Raw genomic sequence first — 21462 nt, forward strand, 5'->3', positions numbered from 1 at the left:
GGTTCTTTGAAGGTGTGCTGGGAATGTGCCTTCAAAGAGGTTTGCACCTGACATCATTGTGGGCGGTCCCACTCACCTGTCAGATTTGGCAGATGAGTGTGTTGGCTTTTCCGCAGTATAGTAGCGCAGAGAGCTTGCTGGGGAGAGCTTGCATTAAAAAGAAGGGACTCAAAAATAACTTAAACAAGGTTTTAATAAGAAAAACAAAAACTCCTTAAACACTGAATACAAACAAACAAACAAACAAACACGACCCAACCGCCAACCCATTCCCCAGGGTAAATGGCAGAGCTAGGTGCTGCTCCTTATATACTGTGGCCAATTCCCAACACAGCTTAATCAATGCAACTCAGCAGCACCTGCTATGCCTCACAGCTGCAAGGCTGGATCTCGTTAGCTTACTCTGGCCCTTGCTCTGGCCCCTTAAAGGTATACACATTGGGTGAAACAATGATGAACCTTTAGATTTAAAGAGACAGTTCAACATTTCCCCTGCGGTTCATCATTGTGGAACAAAAACATAAAGCATACTTTGTACATGTTTTTCATGTGTAACCTTTGGAAGTGCTTTAGTAAAAACGTCTGCAATTTGATTGTCACCTGGAACATATTTAAATACAATCATTTTATCAGCAATTAGTTTCTTTACAAACTGCAAACGTAATCTTAAGACTCTAGTACGCTGCGTATTGGTTTCTGAACATAGGATAGCGAGTCCACTCTGGGAATCAAGGTAAACTTTTACTGGTAGTGTTACTTGCATCTGTAGGTCAGCAAATACTTGCATATACCATTCTACATCACGAGTGGCCTGAACGCATGCACATAATTCACTCTCTGTTGTGGAGAGACAAATAATGGTTTGTGTCTGGGACTTCCATTCAAAAGGACAACCGTTATAACAAAACACCATACCAGACACACCCCTGCAATTATTTTGTTCCACTGCATGAGATGCATCGCAGAAAATTTCAAAACCTTTGTCAATACTTGATGTAAACTGCAACCTGTAATGTGTGGTATGTTTAAGGTACATTACCACTCTCTTAAGAGCAGAGAAACCTTGTGTAGTGGGCTTTTCCACAAATTGATGCATCTTTTAACAAGAGCTTAACTGTTTCGTATTTTACACTTGGTGAATAACACAAATCATAATCTTCGCCTGGAATTTGTTGAAAGCCTCTGGCGACTAATCTTGCCTTGTACCTTACAACTCCATTTTTGTCATTCATTTTAGCTCTATAAACCCATTTTGAATCTATAAGTCTCATATCTGGGGTTTGTGGTACAAGAGACCAAGTGTTATGCTCTTTTAAAGAAGCTATCTCAGAGTTCATAGCTTTATACCAATTTACAGCTTGGTGCTTAGGTAAATTTTGAACATCATTGTAGCTTTTTGGCTCAAAAACTGCCTTATTGGCATACACAGTATTAAAATGTTCATCTGCAAATCGTTGTGGCTTCTGCCTCTTTCTATCTGAACGTCTCAGTCCGGAAGGAGAGTCAGACTCCTCAGACTTAATAGGACTAAGTGAACTACTAGTTTCAGGTTGTAAACCATCATTGTCAGACTGAAGAGATGCCTGTAGGCTATGCTCACGGTCAGAAAACTCAAGAGAATCTAACCTCCCCTCGGGTGCCTGTAACTTTAAATCATCAAACAAATTATCAGATTCAACAGGCTTTTTGTCTTCTCCCATTAATTCAGAAGCACCATTTCCTGCTGCTGCTGCTCCTGCTTCCTCTTCTTCCTCAGTATCATTTATACCATCAGTATCTTGGAAAACAGCAACTCCATTCCAATTTACAGTTTGTATCATGCTTCTGGTAATATGAAATTTGCCAGTTGCTGGTATGTAAATTCTGTACGCCCCCTGCTGGTAGCCCATTAATTTCCCCTGAACACTACGCTCACCCAATTTCTGCTTAGCGGGATAATGCATAATTACATCTGAACCCCAAATGCGTAGGTATTTCAGATTAGGGCGTTTTTTAAACAACTTTTCATAGGGGGTGACATCTAAACCAGAATGATAACTGCGATTTCTAACATAACAAAAAGCATTAAGCGCTTCAGCCCAAAAGTCTTTGGGCAGATTAGCATCATGCAGATAAGTTTTAACCCCTGCCTGCAGGTCACGCTGCACAACTTCAACAAGCCCATTTTGCCAGGGACTTCGGGGGCAAGATAACTCATGAGTAGTCCCCTGCGCTTCCAGGAATTTCTCAAAATCCTCAGAAACAAATTCCCCGCCCCGGTCAGAAAACAGGTTCTTAATTGGTTTGTTAAAGTGCGTTTTTACCCAGTTGCAAAAAACTTTGTACTTCTCAAATGCTTGGGACTTTTCAGCTATTGCATAAGTCCAACAATATCTACTATACTGGTCTATCAGGGTAAGCCAGTACTTAGAACCTCCTAATGATGGTGGGAGTGGCCCAACTAAATCACAATGTACACGCTCAAATGGCTCAGTTACTTTCCTATCTGAGCACCTACCCTTGCGTGCAACCTTGATCTTATTTTTGCAACAGGATAGACATTGCATAAAGAATTTACATGGTTTTAAGTTGAGGCCATTAACAATATTCTTTGTCTTAATTACATCAGCAAAATTCAGGTGTCCCAGAAGTCTGTGCACCTCATGGACACACCCGGAATGTGGCCTCACATTCCTCAACCCCTGGCTTGACTGTGCTGCTCTGCAATTTATAGGCGATTGGGAATAGGTGCGAAAATACAGTCTATATAAACCATCAGATTCCCGGGCATACAATAGACGTTTGTTCCCCTCAAAAAACTCACACATTGAATTTAAGAAACGCACAGTTATGCCTTGACGAGCAAAACACCTTACTGATAATAAATTGTCCACTGATGGGCAGTAAATGCAGTTTGCTATCGTAATGTTTAAAGAGTCAAGTTTAACAGTACCTCTGCCAAGCGACTGCAGGACTTGTGAATTGGCTAAATGTACATTACCAATTTCCTCTTCGAAAGAAATAAACAAGCTTCGATCGTTGCAAAAATGCTGAGACGCACCTGAGTCCACAACAAAAGACTTCCACTTGGCACCTTTAAGTCTTTTACGATCTGTTGTCCGAGCATGAAAAGCTTGCGGCTCGTTTCTGTCTTTATGATACAATGTCGGCTGCTGGGCTGACGACCGTGACTGACGAACAGAAACAGACTTGGAAGTACTTTGCTTTCTTTTGGCTCTGCAGTCCTTTGCAAAATGTCCCTGCTTATTGCAGAACCAATGACGCTTGGCCGCTTTAAATGCAGTCGTATCACCACAAGTTTGCATATGGCGTTCCTCATTCTTTCTGGAAATAGGAGTGCTTATGGCACAAGCCTCCCTTCTGTCCAGCTCGCCCATTAATCTTGCCGTTATCCCTTCCACAGTTAATTGTGCTGGTGGAACGGCAGATATCTGGCTAGCTATACCATCAAAGTCCTCATTAAGGGAACAAAGGATGATGAAAACATACTGAATATCAGGTATCTCCATGTCCCTTCGAATTAATTCGCAGCGTATTGCCTCCAGACGTCTCAAGTGTGCTGCCAAATCACCACCAGGCTGCAACTTCGTCTGGTACAACTGCTTGAAATACGTCAATGCAGACGCTGACTCTTTTCTAACATGCACTGCTGCAAGACTGTCCCACATTTCTTTGGCAGTTTTCTTATTCCTTATATAGACTACTTGCTGGTCGCTGACTGCCAAATTAATTATCGCCCTGGCTTTCGCATCTCCTTTCGACCAAGCATCAGTTACAGGGTCAGGAGGGTCATTAGTTACATAGGTCCATACATCTCTAGAGGTCAAAAGCACCTCCACCCGAAAAGACCATAAACTATAGTTCTCATCTGTTAGCTGTGGGAAGACTAGAGCCTTCTCCGCTTCAGGAACCCGGTCAACCATTCTGGAACTCTTCCAGACCCACAAAAACTACGCTAACAGGAGAAGGAGTTTTCAAACCTTTCTCAGAGTCCAAAAATATGCAGTCATCCACTCAGCAGCTGGGCCCATAACCAAAGATGTTGGCTGTTCGCAGTATAGTAGCGCAGAGAGCTTGCTGGGGAGAGCTTGCATTAAAAAGAAGGGACTCAAAAATAACTTAAACAAGGTTTTAATAAGAAAAACAAAAACTCCTTAAACACTGAATACAAACAAACAAACACGACCCAACCGCCAACCCATTCCCCAGGGTAAATGGCAGAGCTAGGTGCTGCTCCTTATATACTGTGGCCAATTCCCAACACAGCTTAATCAATGCAACTCAGCAGCACCTGCTATGCCTCACAGCTGCAAGGCTGGATCTCGTTAGCTTACTCTGGCCCTTGCTCTGGCCCCTTAAAGGTATACACATTGGGTGAAACAATGACGAACCTTTAGATTTAAAGAGACAGTTCAACAGAGTGGTTGGGCAGATATAGGGGTAGGGCTGCATGTTTTTCATACTGACAAGGAAAACTCAAACCTGTAAAACACTCCAGGAAATGGAGAGCAAGGACCAACCCAGGGCCATTCCTTATTTCAGGTTACTCAGCCTTTGCTCTTCATTTTCTGCTTCTGTGCTCCCTTCTCTACCTTCTCCCCATAGATGCTTCCCTGCCTCCAACCCAATTTCATAATTGCGTACTTGCTTTTCCCCATTACACTTTCAGACACGGACTACCCTGAAGAAACTGGCGGCATCTCCAAAGTGGACAAACTATGGGCTGCGCATCTTTGGCTATCTGCATCCCTTCAGTGATGGTGAGGGAGAGACTGATATGGGCCCAGGTTGGAGGGAATCTGATGAAGGCTTTAATCCCGCACAAAACAACATTTTATTTTTGTTTTTTTATTTCGGGTATTTATGCACTGTTTCCAGATATTAGAAGGAGGTCCATTCTTATTCGATGCTCATTTGAAAAGAAACTTATTGGGGTTTCTCACAGATGAGCAGTAGGGAGCTTGAGATCCTCCAGATGTTGCTAGACGCCAAACTCTCTTAAGCTGGAGTCAGCATAGAGCCAATAGTCCAGGATGATGGGAGTTGTAGTCCAACAACATCTGGTGGACCATAGCTGCCTCCACCCCTGTAGCAGAGAAAAGATGTGTGACATGCCTTTACAAAATCTTTTCCCATACTGCTGTTCCAAAACATGTCAACAAGTTTTCCAGAATTATTAGTGATAGCTTGACCCTTCATAATAACCCATTTGATGAGAACAAGGGCGACTGCTTGCAGTTTGCTTTCAGATAGCCCCATGCTGTACTTAGAAGTCTCAGCAATAAGGGCTTCAAAGGGTAGCAACCCCTGATGTCACTAGGATGTCAGGTGACTGACAGGTGGGCATTCCAAGCGGCCTTCCAGGGGTGGGGAGATAATGAAGTGGCCTGCAGACTAGAAGAGCTTTGTCACTCCGGATATAGAGGTATTTAGCAGACTTCTTGGCAACTTTGGCAACTCCCATCCTTGGGGAGCAGCCTTTGCCAACCAAGTGCCCTCCAGATGTTGGGCCAGAGCTTGCAGCTGGCTAGGGCTGATTGGAGTTGTAATCCAACAACCTGTGGCAGGCACCACATATAAATCCTGTTGGATAAATATATACCGTATATAACCAGATATTTCATCAGCAGTATGCATTCCAGTTCGTTGCAGTGCTCATGACAGAAGAGGAGAGTACAACGAGAAACGAGTAGGTCAGGCAAAGAAGAGCACTTGGAACATTCCTTTCTGCTCTCATAGCACAAAGCTAGATTTTTAGGTGTCTACATTCTGGTTCTCCCCCCTTCCACCTTCAAAAGAGGGATGAAGGCTTGCCTTCCATTGGAGAAGAAAGCCATTCTCTCTTTGTCTCCCAAACAGAATTTCCTAACGTACCAGTTAATCCCAGGAATCTCTCTCTCTCTAGGTGAGTTTCAGTTTGCTATTTCTGCCGACGACAATGCAGAGTTCTGGCTGAGTCCAGGCGAGAGCATCTTGGACCTCCAGCTGCTGGCAAGTGTCGGCAAGGTACAGTACCTGGGGCCTGGTGGGGCGGCGGCGATTGGCACTGTGGCCAATGTGCAAGCCTAGCAATGGTGTCGCAGTCGGCAGTGAACTCCCTTGCAGGATATTGGACATCTACTGTTCTTTCAGCTTTGCAACAGCTGGATGCTGCTCTGCCTCAAGGTTCAAGAATGACTAAAAATACCAATCAACAGCACTGGATCCACAGGAACATAAGGCGAGTCTGCTGGCCCATAAGGCTAATGGACCATCTATTCCAGCATCATGTTCTCAAGGTAGCCGGCCAGATGTTTATGCGAAGCTTGCAAACTAGGCATGAGCACTCTGCCCACCTGTGCTTCCCAGCTCAGAGGCATATAATGCCTTTGGACAATGGAGGTAGAACATAGCCAGCCTACCCTTTAGTAAATTATTGAACACTTGCATTATTTAACTTGGGAAGGGCTCACAGCTGCTCAGTAAGCAAACAAGGAGTGTGTTGCAACTCCATCTGCTTGAGGAATAACGTAAAGGGGACTTTTTCTGTCTTTGTACAGACCGGGAAGGAATGGACGGCACCTGGGGAGTTTGGGAAATTCAAGAGCCAGAAGTCGAGGCCAGTGAAGTGAGTGAACTTCTTAGCTGCTGCTTCTGTTTTGCCCAGCAGGCTGCAAGTCTACTCAGTTGTCACGGACCACCAAGGACCAACGCAGCCCCTTGCCCTGCATTAAACACAATCGGCATGCATTCTCCCATACCGATCTCCAAGTTTTTAAAAATACTGTTTTAGGACATTGCAACTTCAAGTGTGTGTGTGTGTGTGTGTGTGTGTGTGTGTGTGTGTAAGTTAAGGTTACCAGACATCCCCATTACCCGGGGACAGTCCCCAGATTTACAAACCACTCCCCTGACAAAATCCATCCATTCCAACTGAAGTTGAAAAGTGTTCATTGAAAAAAATCTGGTAACCTTAGTGTAAGTAAATTAAGCTTTATCATCAGTAGTGTTCTGTTTGTCCTGCTTAAACCTTAAAATAACCTGAGAGTGCCTCCTGGTGGCTATTATCGGTATTTCCTAGAGACAAACTAATTTCTCTCTTTCTTTTCTCTGATGAGATAAATTTCCCCTAAGATTCTCAATAATCAAATGGCAACTATGGATTCAATCACCCAATGTTGTCCATGTCTAGGCTGCAATAATCATTTGACAACCGAGCCATCTGAAAATTAGCCACCCACCCTGTCTTGTGTTGCTCCATTTCCCTACTTTGAGGAACTGGAAATTGTGGCTTCCGTAACTCTTGAGCTGCATGCACAGCAGTCTCTTTTCCTGTGCTCTGGATGTTTCTTCTGCTTCTAGATAATCACACCCGTACCATACATGGCTTCCCCCACGAAAATATTGGGAACTATAGTTCACCCTTCACAGAGCTGCAATTTCCAATACCCTTAACAAACTACGGTTCCCAGGATTCTTTGGGGGAATTCATGTGCTTTAAATGCATGGTGTGTACACAGTCCAAGGAGCTGAAGGCTCCACTGTGACTCTTACCCAGGCAGGTGCTCTTGTATACGGCTAGCCAGGGACTTCAGCTGTGGTTTTGAAGTTCCTGTCTGGATCACCATTTCCTTAGTTCCTGAGAGAGACAGGAGGGTATAGAACTGCCCAGGAACCCAACCCAGGCAGCTGGTGTGGCAATCTCAACTCCTGAGGCAGGGATGGTTCGATCCAGTGACTCCATCGTTTCTAATCCTGCTTCTCCTCCAAGGACACTTCAGGTTCTAGGTCTGGGCAGGACTGAACTCTGACACTCTGTCAGTCTTTCAAATTGCACAGGCTGACGCTGTCAGCACTGGCAGAAAGTATCCCCCCCCCCCCAATGGAGACTTTGCCATTAGATGAATTGACTTGTTCATTGCCTAATTTGAGCAGAGAAGAAGGAAAACATAGAATTCAGTGGCTATATCCCTTAGCTGGAAGGAATAATTCATCAAAGGCTTAAATAGAACTCCAACCCAGTTTGAGTTCTTGGAAGACATCACTGTACAGAACCAATGGAATCCACCCTCTTTTGACCAAAGAGTAGATACAGTCTTGTAGTCCAAACTGATGTGGCTACTTCAGTTTCCATAATTGCTTAAGTGGGGAAAGATGTTCTGCATTAATAGTGTTTCTTTGTCCACTTCCCTCTCGCAGGTTGTCTGCCATGAGCAAGTACTACTTTGAGGTGCTACACAAGCAAGATGACAAAGGAACAGACCATGTGGTAGTGGCAGTGAGTACTCAGGCTAGGGCTGCATTTAGATGGCACTTTATTTCATCAACCCAACATTTCCTTCCCAACTCATTTTTGCATTTTTATGTGATCTTTCCCACATGCTCAGAGAAGACCAATTAATTGATCGCTTGAAATGTCTGACATACTCCTGAGTGCTGTATTGTTGTTGCTGTTTTTAATTTAAGAAGACTAGAAAATCACGTACATCAGGCAGATGTCAAATACTAAATTTGATTGAGCAACCAAAACAGTAACTGCAATGTATTCTTCCAGTACTGTACATCTAATAATGCCAAAGGCACACACTAAGCTATCTCAGAAGTAAGGATTAAATTAAACAATGAGCAATGAGTGTTGTATCTGATAGTTTTGCTCATCTGCTTTCCCCTGGATATTCCTCCTTTGTGAAAAGCCTCACTATCCTCATGCAAATATATTAACAGGATCTGAAATTGAGGAAGGATTCCTTGACTTTGTAGATCACAATCGTATATTGTGTACCGACTTACCTTGCACCAATCATGTATAAGTACAGAAGAGGTTGAGGCTCTTAATAGTTGTGCAAAAGAGGAAATTTTAGCAAGGGCAGCCTTTTCTAGACAACTATTAAAGGCACAGGAGCCCCTATGCTGTCTCATTTTGGCTACCAGACCTGTATAGCAGTCCACCAGGGCATCAAATCTCCTGGCTTTTCTGCTTGCTAGAGATCTGTTAAACCACAGTATGTAAGCAGTGGACTGTATATAGCCTGGCAAACTCCTAGTCGTGTGGGTCTGTTGTCTCTCTTTCCTTATTGTCAAATTTATAAACTTTGAATGCATCGGTCTTTCTCTTTCAGTGGAAGCTGAATGACCCAGAAACCAAGTTTGCTGTTATTGACTCTGAATCCCTCTCCCTTTATGCTAGTAAGTATCTTCCCCTCCTGCCCCCCGGGACTAATAAGGCCAAATGGGCTTTTTGTTGCTGTTGGTCTTCCTTCCTTCCTATCAACAGAAAAGCTTTGCCTCTAACCACAGCACATCCTAGGCAGATGCAGAAACATTGCACTATACCCTTCTTCACTTCATACCAGGTTTATTTCATAGGCTTTCGAGAGGCACTGAGCTTTGAGAGAGGGCAGAAAATAGCCTGGGAGGCTTGTGAAATGGGACTTGCATGTAATTTACTGAAATCTGGAATTCAGGTTGGGTTGCCAGATTAGCATTTAAAAATGAGGAGCACTTTGAGCTGTGAAATCCCTTGAAGCTTGTTAGCAGTGTTTGACAGAATTGACAAGAGTTAAGAGTTGCATGAAGAAAAATATATCCAGTTGTCCTAAGAAGGTAAATTACTCCTTCTTCCTTCCTTCCTTCCTTCCTACCCTTTCCCACTATTTCTCTCCCCACCCACCCTAATGTGCTTTAGATGAAACGCTTTTGAAAATGGACGAAGTTGGTCACATCCCACAGACACTGGCTACGAATCCAAAACAGGGTGCAGTGGAGCACTCAGCTGACATGCTCAAGCCTGACCCCCGGGACACCATTTATAAATGTAAGCATCTAGCTTGCTGCCAGAGCACAGGATTGCAGCCTTAGTTGGCTTTGCTTAGGGCTGATCTAGAGCAGCTAGATACGAAAGAGAACTAGCTCCTATGTATTTAATGGTTAGTAGGAGCTCTCTCCCGACTGCCTTACTGTCGATCTGCTTCTGTCATAGCCTCTCATTTATTTTCTGTTTCTCAGTGCCTCTCGTAAGGAAGTCGCAGTTGCGCAAGATCCTTCCAGACTGCCCTTACAAACCAAGCTACCTGGTCAATGGATTCCCTCTGGAGCGCTATCAAGGGCTTCAGTTTGTAAGTCTTAATTCTCAACTCAAGTCTTTGCCCAGCTTGTAGCTGCTGCTAACATTGAAGCTTAGGTTAAAGGCTGGCTTTCCTTTTAGGAAGCTGTGGGTAGTTGTCCACAGTGGCATGTGAAGTTAGTGGATCTATTGCTCCACTGTCATTTTTGTGTGTGCTTGCATGAACTTTCTTTCAAAGTGGTAGCTGGATGTGAGCTCACGTGGTGATGCCCAAGCTCAGTAGCTAAGACTGCCTCTGTTTTGCTTGCTCTGCTCCTCTAAGTTCAAACGTATCTTCTCCACTTATCTTGGGGCCTTAGTAGGGAGCAGCTCAATTCTGGTTGCCACACATTTGATTGGCTGAACACCAATGGCATTCATTCTTTCTCCAGTTTAGGCGCTAACTGGGATAACTTGCCACATTGAGTTTACACTTTCTTTTAACCAGTTCACCCAGACGAGGACATTCCTGTGACATGAAATAATGAATCTCTGTAGTGCAGAGCTTTCCAAACTTTTCATGTTGGTGACACACTTTTTAGACATGCATCATTTTGCCACACAGTAATTCAGTTTTACTAGCAAACCGGAGGTTAAACTAACTACTTTCCAGCCCCTCCAGGAGGAGCGTGGGGCGTGTTCACGTGACGCACCTACACACTGCAGCCGACACACGCACGTGTCGCGACACATAGTATGGAAAGCTCTGCTGTAGTGGATCAGTCAACATCTCAGACCTTAAATACCTTATGGGAAATGCAATTGATTATTCTGAGCAGTACTTGATGGTCATTTGAGTAGCATAGATGCTCAGTTACTCTGAAATTGCAGCTGCTGTCATGTGCTTCACTGTTTGTTTCTGTTACAGAAGAGTTAAACCCAGGGCTTTAAATGTTGTTCTTGTTAGCATATATCAGCTACCTTTTTCAAGCTCAAAAATAAGGAAAAGAGCTTCTAAATGTTTACAGGTGGTTATCTCTCCTCTTTCGTTTTGGAATAAGTGACTACAAAATCAATAGCACGACCGTTGTTCTTGGTATGGAAAACTAAGCATCTCTCTCAAAATTCTACACACGTACACAACAGCCAGTATAAATATATCTGAGGCAAGTTTATTGATTTTTGGGCTAATAGACCTGAGCTGTGCTCTGAAAAGTTTGGCTGTCCCTGATCACACAAAATAGTCCTGAAGTTTAGTTTTAGTACTGATATTTTTTGTGTGTGGACTCCTCCCCTCCCTTTCTAGGTCCATTTATCATTTGTATATCCCAATGACTACACTCGTTTGACGCACATGGAGACACATAACAAGTGCTTTTACCAGGAAAATGAATATTTCCTGAACAGGTAAAGCCTTCCTTCTTGGTAACTGAACTCTGTTGCTTTGTCACTGGAAAGCAGGGGCTGAATTTTAGGAGAAAGGCATTTCTAAATAAAATATGGAAACTTTTTTTTGCTATAGAAAGTCTTTTCAGTAACATGGTTCCTGCTAAACATGATGGGATCTGAGGGTGCCGGGTGCCTTCAGAAAGTCAAAAGGAATAAAGGAATAAAGACTGCTTCACACCGGATTATTTCCTACGTGTTTTTCTACATGGAAGAGAGATCTGTATTGCCTTATGCAAGCAGAATCTAAAGCTGCTATTGTTGTTTGTTACAACCAAGGTCCTGTTCACTGCCTTCACTTATTCAGTTAGCATTTATTATTTGTTCCTGTATCTAGCATGGAGTCCATGCCAGCTTACAGTATATTTTTTTGTTTCTGTCACTCAGTCCATGTAACTATATAAATCCCTCTTCTTTTTATCTAAATATCTGGCTATCCAAATGCACAAGATACTCCCTACCCAGAATATTTGTGCAAAAGAGAGTTCACAGTACCAGTATTGCAAGAAATATTTTTAAAGAAGCTGAAAAATACTTTTGGAACTGAAAAATAAGTAGGTTGCATTGCCACAAGGTAGATTACAAGTTGCAAGGGAATAGCATAAACATGCAACCTGCTACCTGCAGCCTGTAAGTAGTACAGTCCAAGTGGACTTTTACCACTTGATTCTACTGGTTGCATAAAATGACTCCCCTTAAGCAGAAGAGATGTTTAGCAGAGCAGAAACGTTGCATACTGGCTAAGCTTAAAGAGTGTGGCAATTGTAATGCCTGGGTTTGCTTTTTAACTCCTGCAGATTTGGATTCTCCAGGTATGTGAAAATGGACAAGCCAGAGGGGAGGAATTCAGATTCTGAGGAAACAACTAAGTTGCCAGGTATGGAAAAACCTGGAAAAGTTGTTTTATGGTTGACTAATGAGTGTTAGAAGAGAGAGACTGCAATGGGCAGAATCGTAGGAGGTGGTTTCATATCTACATCAAACGAGAATGGGAAACATGGCTGACTAAGATGCTTAGTTCATATGGAAGCATGTCCACCCCCCTGTTCAAAATGCAACAGTTATAGAATCATAGAATTGCAGAGCTGGAAGGGACCATGATGGTCATCTAGTCCAACCCCCCTGCAATGCAGGAATCTTTTGCCCAATGTGGGGCTCAAACCCACAACCTTGAGATAAAGCGTCTCATGCCCTACCCACTGGGCTAAATGCATCAAAAGAGAAACTTGGGGTGCCTGTATTTTTCACCTATAGGCCAGGGTATTGCTAAGTAGTTAAAGGACTTGGGGCACAGGTTCATGACACAAATTTGCATATGCTAAATTTTTATATATGGATGCATCTGGAAATTAAGATGATGGATGACTGGGTGGTCATTGCTCACCAGTATTGCACTATTCAGGCTGCATAAACACTGTACCTTTAAAGCACATGAATTCCCCCAAACAGTCATGGGAACTGTAGTTTGTTCAAGGTGCTGGGAACGATAGCTCTGTGAGGGGGAAACACCAGTTCCCAGGATTCTTTGGGGGAAGCCATGTGCTTTAAATGTATGGTCTGTATGAAGCCCTGGTCACCATGTAAGTGTTGGGATTTTAGCTCCCACAAGCTGCCAGCTGCAGGATGTTGAGTTAAGAATTACTTCAGAGAGCGAGAGAAAAAACAACAACAACCAAGGCACAAGATATGTAATTGTGTTTGATCTTTTCAGGCTATGAAGGAGAAAATTTTGATGATGCTCAGTATGAAGACCCAGATGACATGCATCCTCCATTAAGCTCCTCCAGACCCAAAGCGAAAAGAGCTCCCATCCTGGCAGCGGAGTACGCCAATGTTTATGATTATTCCCCACTAAAGCCTCGGACTCTCCTGTCAGTGGCTGGGAAAGGTACACAGAGCAAAGCTGCTAAAAAGCGGGTAATGACATTGGTCAACCAGACCAACAATAAAACCATCCCAGAAATAAATTCACCAGTAGGAAGGCTGTATCTGAACAACAGAAACCAAGAGAACTCTCCTCACCGTGACAGAAGTGCCCATGAGTTGCCAGCTACCAAGAGGAAAGGAGGAGATCAGGGCATGCAGACTAACAAAAGGACCAAAGGGATTGGGGAACAAAATCCCATCAGTCGCAGGGATTCAGCTGGAAGGATCCCAGGAGAGACTTTGGGTTTTAATGCAAATGGAAACATGGACCTGTCATCATTAGAAACCACAAAAACAAGGAGGCAATCCCAGGTGCTTGACAAAGGAGCAGGGAAGGCAGCCCTCCAGGAACAGCCTCCTCACGAGGACCAATGGCTTAACCAAGTAGATTCATATATAGCCCAGCACAAGGCAGCAGATGCTGCGAATGTCATTTTAGGAAGAGTGGATCTGGATCCCCAGCCACCTGTCAGGACTGATTCTGCCCAGCCAACAGTGCACAAGGTGGAGGATGAAGGAAAGGTGGTGGTGGTTGAGGAACAGGAGGAAAAAGAAAAGGTGGCGGTGGTTGAGGAACAGGAGGAAGAAGAAGAGGAGGAGGTGGAAGGGGAGGTAAATGAAGAAGAGGAGTTTCGTTACATGCCTGCATTTGACCAACTAGTGAACTGGCAGCAGACTTTCAGGGCAAGTAACTTGGACTTCCAGGTGCTGCGGACAGACTGGATTGACCTGAAGTGCAACACTTCAGGGAACCTGCTGTTAAAAGAGAAGGAAGCCCTTGAGGTCACTCACGCATTCCTAAAGAAGCTCAACCAGAAGAACAAAGGGTAAGCCAAAAGTCACCTTGCAGACTCTGGTCCTTATTAAGGCTGGCAACTGCAGCATGGCACAGACTCTTTGGGTCTGGATAGGTAGCTAAAAATGCTGTCAGATCTCATTGTGAAATGAGGACTGAGTCACTCTTCATCCTTAAAAGGGATGTTTGGATATGTTCTTCTGTAGTCTTGGGGAGCTAGGAATGAGCTCTGATTTCATCTGGTCTTTATCTTTTGGCATTTTCACTGTCACATTGAGTGCCACAGACTTAAACTTGGAACCTTTTTTTAATTCACTGCCTTTATATCACACCTTTTCATCCAAGGAGCTCAAAGTGGTGTACATGATTCTCTACCTCCTCATTTAATCCCCACAACAACCCTGTGAGGCTGAGAGGTAGTGACTGACCCGAAGGTCACCCATGTCCAAGTGGGGATTTGAACCCTGGTCTCTCAGATCCTAATCCGACACTAACCACTACACCACTGACCTGTGATACCTTACTCTCTGCATCAACAGAGTCAATAGCTGGAGGGTGGAGTTACAAGGAATTGAGTCCAGGGTGCTGACCTTCAGCTGCTTAGGGCTGGACCCTCAGCAGGTGCCCTCCAGATTCTACAGGGCCCCAGCTGTCATCATCCCTGACCACCAGCCACATTGTCTGGCGCTGATGGGAGTCAGACAACATCTAGAGGGAGTCCGTTTAGGGACAGCTGGGTAGACCTGGCCAATGCTTAGTCCTAGTCACCTGACAAGCCCAGAGGGTCCTAAGGCCTGTGGCCAGTATGGGATGGTTGCAAAGCAAGGAAGGGCTGAAAGGGGGCTGTCAACACTACAGGTTGGGAATCTGCGGTGGGCTTTGGGTCTGGACTGCTTGAAGACCACTGTAGGATATTAGGCAAGTTTGTTTGGGAGCCAGGAGTTGGCTTGTCTTGTTACAGAACTTGCCATTTTTATTTTGGTTGGTGGCTGAACATAGTTGGGGAGAAAACATTAGCATGGCGAAGGCTTTAGTATCTGGCTGATCTCTTGCAGTGAAAACAAAAATTAGGCAAAGGGTACAGTGCAAATGTTTTGTGCATCAGGCCTGTGGACCTGGTGCTTGGTCAGACACGGCCTAAGAAGCTGGTGTGCAAATGTGGTACTGCATTAGAAAAGCCTGCTGGATCAGGCCAATGGCCCATCTAACGCAGCATCCTGTTTTCACACTGGCATGCAGGATCTGAGCACAACAGCACTCTGCCGACCTGCAATTCCTCCACAAAGCTCAATACCACTTATGGAGAAGTATATCACAAACTAAATAACTCTGTATGTGGTTTCCAAAAATTCACTGTACAAGAAATTCAACACCTTCTTAAATGATATTTACAATACCAAAATAATACACAACTCAATATCTCTAAGCCAAACCTGCAATTCCTAGCAATTGGTGTTCAGAGGCATACTATCTCTGACATTGAGCATAGCCATCACGGTTAGTAGGCATACATAGGAAGACACAATTCCTTCGTATAATAGGAGGACACCTTATACCAAGTCAGACCATTGCTCCATCCAGCTCAGTCTTGTCTGCATAGGTAGGGACTTCCCAAGTGTTCAAACTGGGAATGTTCCCAGGCCAATCCCTGGAGACGCCAGGGCTTGAACCTGGCACCTTCTGCATGCAACACATCTGCTCTGCCACTGAGCTGTGGCCCTTCATGCCAATTTCAGGCGATTCCAGCTGCTGCGCGTCGTCAATGTAGAGAAGCGGCAGGACCACCTGCGAGGCAGCCGCTACCTTCTGGAGCTGGAGCTGGTGGCACGGGATAAGCGCATTGTCCGTTTCTCAGAATACGTCTTTGCACGGGACTGGCATGGTAGCAGCAGCGGTGAGGAGGAGGGTATTATGAAGGATCTGGCATGGGGCCACCAGCGCCACTTGTTGGCCAGAAAAACTGAGCCAGCCCTGTGCTGGCCAGCAGGCTTTTCCTGGAACCATCGTGCTGTTGTCCACTTCATAGTGCCAGGTAAGGGGGATGTGATAGCTTTATGATCTTGTCAAAATAGCTGCAATGGAGAATGATGGGATTTAGGCTTCTGCCACCTGTACTTCACCTGGTAGAGGTGCTATATCAGGGAGATGAAAAGTCTCAACCATAATTTCCCTCTGAGTTTGTATGCTATATCCTACATTATAGAACAGTATTTTTAGTTCCCATCTGGGATGCAGGTGGCGCTGTGGTCTAAACCACTGAGCTCCCATTGCTCTGTCCTAGCTCCTGCCAACCTAGCAGTTCAAAAGCATACCAGTGCAAGCAGGTACTGCTGTGACGAGAAGGTAAATGGTGTTTTCGTGTGCTCTTAGTTCCATCACGGTGTTCCATTGCACCAAAAGCAGTTTAGTCATGCTGGCCACATGACCTGGCAAGCTATCTGTGGATAAATGCTGGCTCCCTCGGCCTGAAAGCGAGATGAGCACCACAACCCCATAATTGCTTTTGACTGGACTTAAGCATCCAGGTGTTGTTTACCTTTTTTTTTTTTTCATTCCCATCTGGCAACCTTAATTTTTCTTCTTCTAACTCTCAGTGCCTGGTTAATGCCCCATGCTCTTTCTTATATTTCTGGAAGAAAGACACAGCATTTTGTTTCATGTATCTAAATTTGTCACATATCCTAAAATTCTCTTAGGACAAAATTTCCATCTTAAGGTACTAAAACAGAATCGGTCGTCATATTTAGCTCCAGTTTTAAGTAACATCCGTCAAACTAAAGGATGTGTGATAAGTGTGTTTCACAGGAGAACAGAAAAGCCATAGGTGTGGGCTTTGGCTCTAAGAATTCAGCATCCTAAGAACTCCACAGCTGTGTTGGTGTTTTGTTTTGCTTTGTTTTGGTTTTAAGTTATACATGAAAGGAGCTAAGCAGAGGTTTTCCTCCAGAAAAATTCTACTGGTCAAGGGGTGGAGTGTCTAGGTACTGAACCCCTCACAGTCCTCATAACTATTGAAACCATATAATATATATGATTATTTGTGTGTGCATTTTTTTCCAAAATAAAGAGCAAAATAAAGATCTATTGCAAAAGGAAGTAAGTAGTGAAAACATGCTTAATTTGGACAATTTGTTCTTAGCTTTTGTCACAGAACTTTTGTTCCCTTAGAGCAGAATCAGTTTGGATAATTATTTTGCACTCACAGCACTGGGCTGATGCCACAGTGTCATAGAGCTATACTATTTAGAGAATTAAATGATGAAGCCTAGCAATTTTTTTCCTGATATTGGCCTAGATAGCCCACTAAAGACTCTTCCTATAGTTGGACAATACAAACTGGTCGGTGAAAGACTGATCCAGGAAAGCATACCTGCTTTCCTCTGAGCAAACTGCTTCATTATCTTCACTGCACCTCTTTGTTTGCTGTATAGCAATAATGCTGTATATCTGTATTTGATAAATTAGTAAGCTCTTAAGCTGCCATACATTTTGCTGCAGCAGGCTGACATGGCTGCTCCTCTGGAAGCAGCTGCATTTGCATCTGTAGCTGAATAGGGATATGATGAGCAGCCTTATATTGAGTCAGACTGTATTCCATCTAGTCTTGTGTTAGAGGTGTCAGCAATTGCATATAGAGCCATGCCCCTGTTTACTAGAACAGGAAGCAAATTGTGTATGTGTGTGTCTTGCCCCCTTGGGACACAAAACCAACTTTGCCCTCATTCTGTTCTTCTCTTTGTTCCCGGTGCCAAACAGTGAAAAACCAGGCACGTTGGGTGCTGCAGTTCATTTCTGACATGGAAGAGCTGTTCAGGGTTACAAAGGACCCCTATTTCAACGTCATCATCACAGACTACAGCAGTGACGATATGGATGTAGAAAAGGCTCTGAAAAAGTCCTCATTACGCAGGTGAGTGTTGGGATGCTGCCGAGGAGATGAGGGCATCAGGTGCCCCCCAGCTGGCTCCAGCCACCGGCCAGCAGCCGGAACAGCATCAATCAGCAACACAAGCCTCAGATACCTTTAGAGGCTTGGCACGCTCTTATCAACAGAGTGAATAAATCTTCACAACGGAAGTGGCGGACAGAGACATGTGAAAGCATTATTTACAGGAGTTTATTCAGCATAGTTCAGGAACAAAGGAAAACATGTCTGCTTCCCTTCGTGTCGAAGCATACAGCAGTATAGCAAAAGCAATATACAAACGGAAGTTCCCAGCAAGCCTGTGCTGGAAGTAAACAGGCATGTGTCACACAACAGTCATGCCTATTCCTTTTAAGGTGGAACAGAACTATATCCTAACAGTGAGAGCAGATCTTTTGCATTTGCGAACAGGAACACGGGCCAGCATATTTGAAGCATATAAGGGACGTATACAATAATAATAATAATCCTTACTCATAGAATTTTAGAGTTGGAAGGGACCTTGAAGGTCATCTATTCCAACCCCCAGCAATGCAGGAATCTTAACTAATGCATGTATGCTAGATGGCCACCCAACCTCTGCTTTTAAACCTCCAGTGAAGGAGAGTCCACCACCTCCTGAGGGAGTCTGTTCCACTGTCAAACAACTCTTTTACCATATACTTCTGTTGTTGCAGCCTAGAATAGCATTAACTGGTTTTGCTGCTGCACCAGCTTGTGGTCTACTACAACCCCTAGATCCCTTTTCACACATACTACTGGAAAGCCAGGAGTCCCCCATCTTATATTTGTGCAGCTGGTTCTTCCTGCCTAAGTGTAGAACCTTACAAAGCCTTACTTTGTCTGTAAAAATATAACCCATTTCTTGTCTTCAGGTACCAATATTTGCGGTTAACGGGGAACTTTCAGCGCTCTGCAGGCCTGCAGGCTGGGATAAACCTAGTGAAGGTGAGTGATAGCTGGCTAGGGCAGATGTTGTGAACTACAACTCCCACCCCCCCCCCCCGACCACTGGCCATGCTGGCTGATGGTAATGGGAGTTGTGGTCCAAAGTGTATGAAAGGCAGCAAGCTGGGGAAGGCTGAGCTAAAGCGCCTCAGCTGCTGAATATTAGGTGGTTTCAGAATGATTGAGGGGTTTAGTATAAGGTTTTCTTTGCTTTGGGGCTTTCTCTATGAAAACCAGCTCTGTGGCACTCAATTGGAGCAAATGTCAATCTGCAGAAAACCTGAATTGACATTTGCTCTGATGGAGTGCTAAAGAGTGGGTTGGGGTGGGGGGAATCAGCCTTGCCTGCTCTGACTCTCTACGGCAGCCTTTCTCAACTTTGGGTCCACAGATGTTTTGGGACTACAGCTCCCATCATCCCTAGTTAGCAAGGCCAGAGCTCAGGGATGATGGGAGTTGTAGTCCAACAACATCTGGGGACCCAAGGTCGAGAAACACTGCTCTAGGGTTTCAGGTGGGATAATCCAAGTCTTATCTGGAGATGATAGGGATTGGGGCCTTCTGCAGGTAAGGCAAGATGTTCTATGGCTGAATGAATATAAACCACATGGAAGTAGATGTAGGTTGAACATTTGGGTTCATCTTTCTAACTGAAAGAGTGGTTCATCCATAAAAATAAGTCTGCCTATAGTAGTGGAAACTCTTTATACACACACACACACACACACACACACACACACACACACACACACACACAAAATTCAGGTATCTGACAGGTTTGTTCTGCATATAAGAAGTTGTCTTGGAGCTGGAGGGTGTTGCATGATGATATGTGATGTTTGCATCTTCCTTGAATGGGCGTTTCTGTGAGCCTTTCCCCAGATGCATGAGCGTACTGTGGATAACGACCTGACTGCTCCATTCCTCTGTTTAATTACAGGATTCACACAGCATCATTTTCCTGTGTGATCTTCACATCCATTTCCCATCAGGGATCATTGACTCCATTCGGAAGCACTGTGTGGAAGGGAAAATGGCCTTTGCACCTATGGTTATGAGGCTCCACTGTGGCGCATCCCCAAAATGGCCTGATGGTGAGGTGCTGCAGGGAGGAGGGGTTTTTTTTGCATAAAACCCATATTATTCTGGGCATCTTTCCTCCTCATTATCACATTTTTCTGCAGTTCATAGTTTAGGCTTGTAGAGATGGTTAAAACAGCGGTTTCATAACAGAGGGGGGAAGGTCTAGCACAGACAAGGAAAATATTCTGTATAGCAAGTTTGGTGGAATCTTTCTCAGCCCAAAGTCAGCAGTCCCTTCTGGGCAACTTCCCAGGGCCTATGTGCTAGTGGTGGCCTTGGGGTGGGGAGAGGCAAAAGTGGATGAGGGAAAGAATGTACAGTACTTTCCTTAGTTGGCTACTTTTTATGCATAATCATACAATCCTCTCTACCCTCCTTCCAGGCAAGCAGGAGGCAGTATCAGAATTCCAGGACACATGCCTGCCAGGCAAAACCATTCAGGGAGGGTGCAAAGCAGGGATCAGTGAGGGGTTTGGCTTGGGGAGATTCATGAGAACTGCAGTTAGGCCCCCCCACCCACCCCCAAGTCCTGAAGTTCTTCATTCCAGCATCCTATTACTTCCCAATGAAGAGTGGTTGCAACTCATTAGGGTGTGTGTGTGTGTGTGTGTGTGTGTGTGTGTGTGTAGTTGGATCTTTCCCTATTAATCTGTTACATGTCTGGACCAATGGGTGCCACAGGTTAGTCTGAGAGCTTTAATTTTTACTAATAAACCATGTAGATGTGGCTGATGCTTTTGTGTTTCGCTTTCATAGGCTACTGGGAAGTGAACGGCTTTGGCCTCCTGGGTATATACAAGTCAGATCTAGTTCGCGTTGGAGGCATGAACACCAGAGACTTTGGGGAAAAGTGGGGAGGAGAGGACTGGGAACTCCTGGACCGGTGAGTGAAGATGTGTAGCAGCAACTGGCTTTGGGTTCTCTTCTCATAGGAACATAGGGAGCTGCCTTATACTGAATCAGACCATTGGTTCATCTAGCTCAGTAAAGATGGGTGAAGTCTAAGGGGAAAAGCACAATGTGGAACAACTAGCAAATAAAAGCAATTAACCAAACCGCTATTAAGCACTAAGTTTCATCCTCGTAAAAAACTTCCTCCTACACGCAAACAGAGCAATCTTATATTTTCACTCACAAGTAAGTCCCATTGGTCCAATAAAAACCCACTGCCACTGAAGGGTCCCCCTTACTCTTAGTTGGAGGGGTAGTTTCCTGTGGCTGCCATTCCTGTCCCAACTTCCCACCCTCCTGACCACTTGCTTAATCAGAGTTTAGAGTCCTGATCCTGATAAAGACCTGGCCCATGGTGCTTTAAAG

At 44.5% G+C, this 21462-nt stretch overlaps 1 protein-coding gene across 2 annotated transcripts in view; it reads left to right on the top strand.

The window, feature by feature from the left end:
* Nucleotides 1-21462, top strand: part of B4GALNT3 (beta-1,4-N-acetyl-galactosaminyltransferase 3) — a 70960-nt gene that overhangs the window by 46852 nt on the left and 2646 nt on the right. The window contains exons 5-20 of one of the 2 annotated variants that reach the window (XM_083401402.1): nucleotides 4670-4760; nucleotides 5906-6006; nucleotides 6540-6607; nucleotides 8179-8257; nucleotides 9099-9165; nucleotides 9665-9793; nucleotides 9985-10094; nucleotides 11328-11428; nucleotides 12265-12344; nucleotides 13179-13915; nucleotides 13952-14220; nucleotides 15926-16221; nucleotides 17946-18099; nucleotides 18990-19062; nucleotides 20003-20156; nucleotides 20902-21028. In XM_083401402.1, coding sequence (XP_083257528.1) covers nucleotides 4670-4760; nucleotides 5906-6006; nucleotides 6540-6607; nucleotides 8179-8257; nucleotides 9099-9165; nucleotides 9665-9793; nucleotides 9985-10094; nucleotides 11328-11428; nucleotides 12265-12344; nucleotides 13179-13915; nucleotides 13952-14220; nucleotides 15926-16221; nucleotides 17946-18099; nucleotides 18990-19062; nucleotides 20003-20156; nucleotides 20902-21028 — 2636 coding nt within the window. Of the gene's footprint in view, nucleotides 1-4669; nucleotides 4761-5905; nucleotides 6007-6539; nucleotides 6608-8178; nucleotides 8258-9098; nucleotides 9166-9664; nucleotides 9794-9984; nucleotides 10095-11327; nucleotides 11429-12264; nucleotides 12345-13178; nucleotides 14221-15925; nucleotides 16222-17945; nucleotides 18100-18989; nucleotides 19063-20002; nucleotides 20157-20901; nucleotides 21029-21462 lie in introns of both variants that reach the window. The other variant, XM_083401401.1, reaches the window with a different exon arrangement.

The sequence above is a fragment of the Podarcis tiliguerta genome (assembly GCF_965153285.1).
Source record: "Podarcis tiliguerta genome assembly, chromosome: 10".
NCBI lineage: Eukaryota > Metazoa > Chordata > Lepidosauria > Squamata > Lacertidae > Podarcis > Podarcis tiliguerta.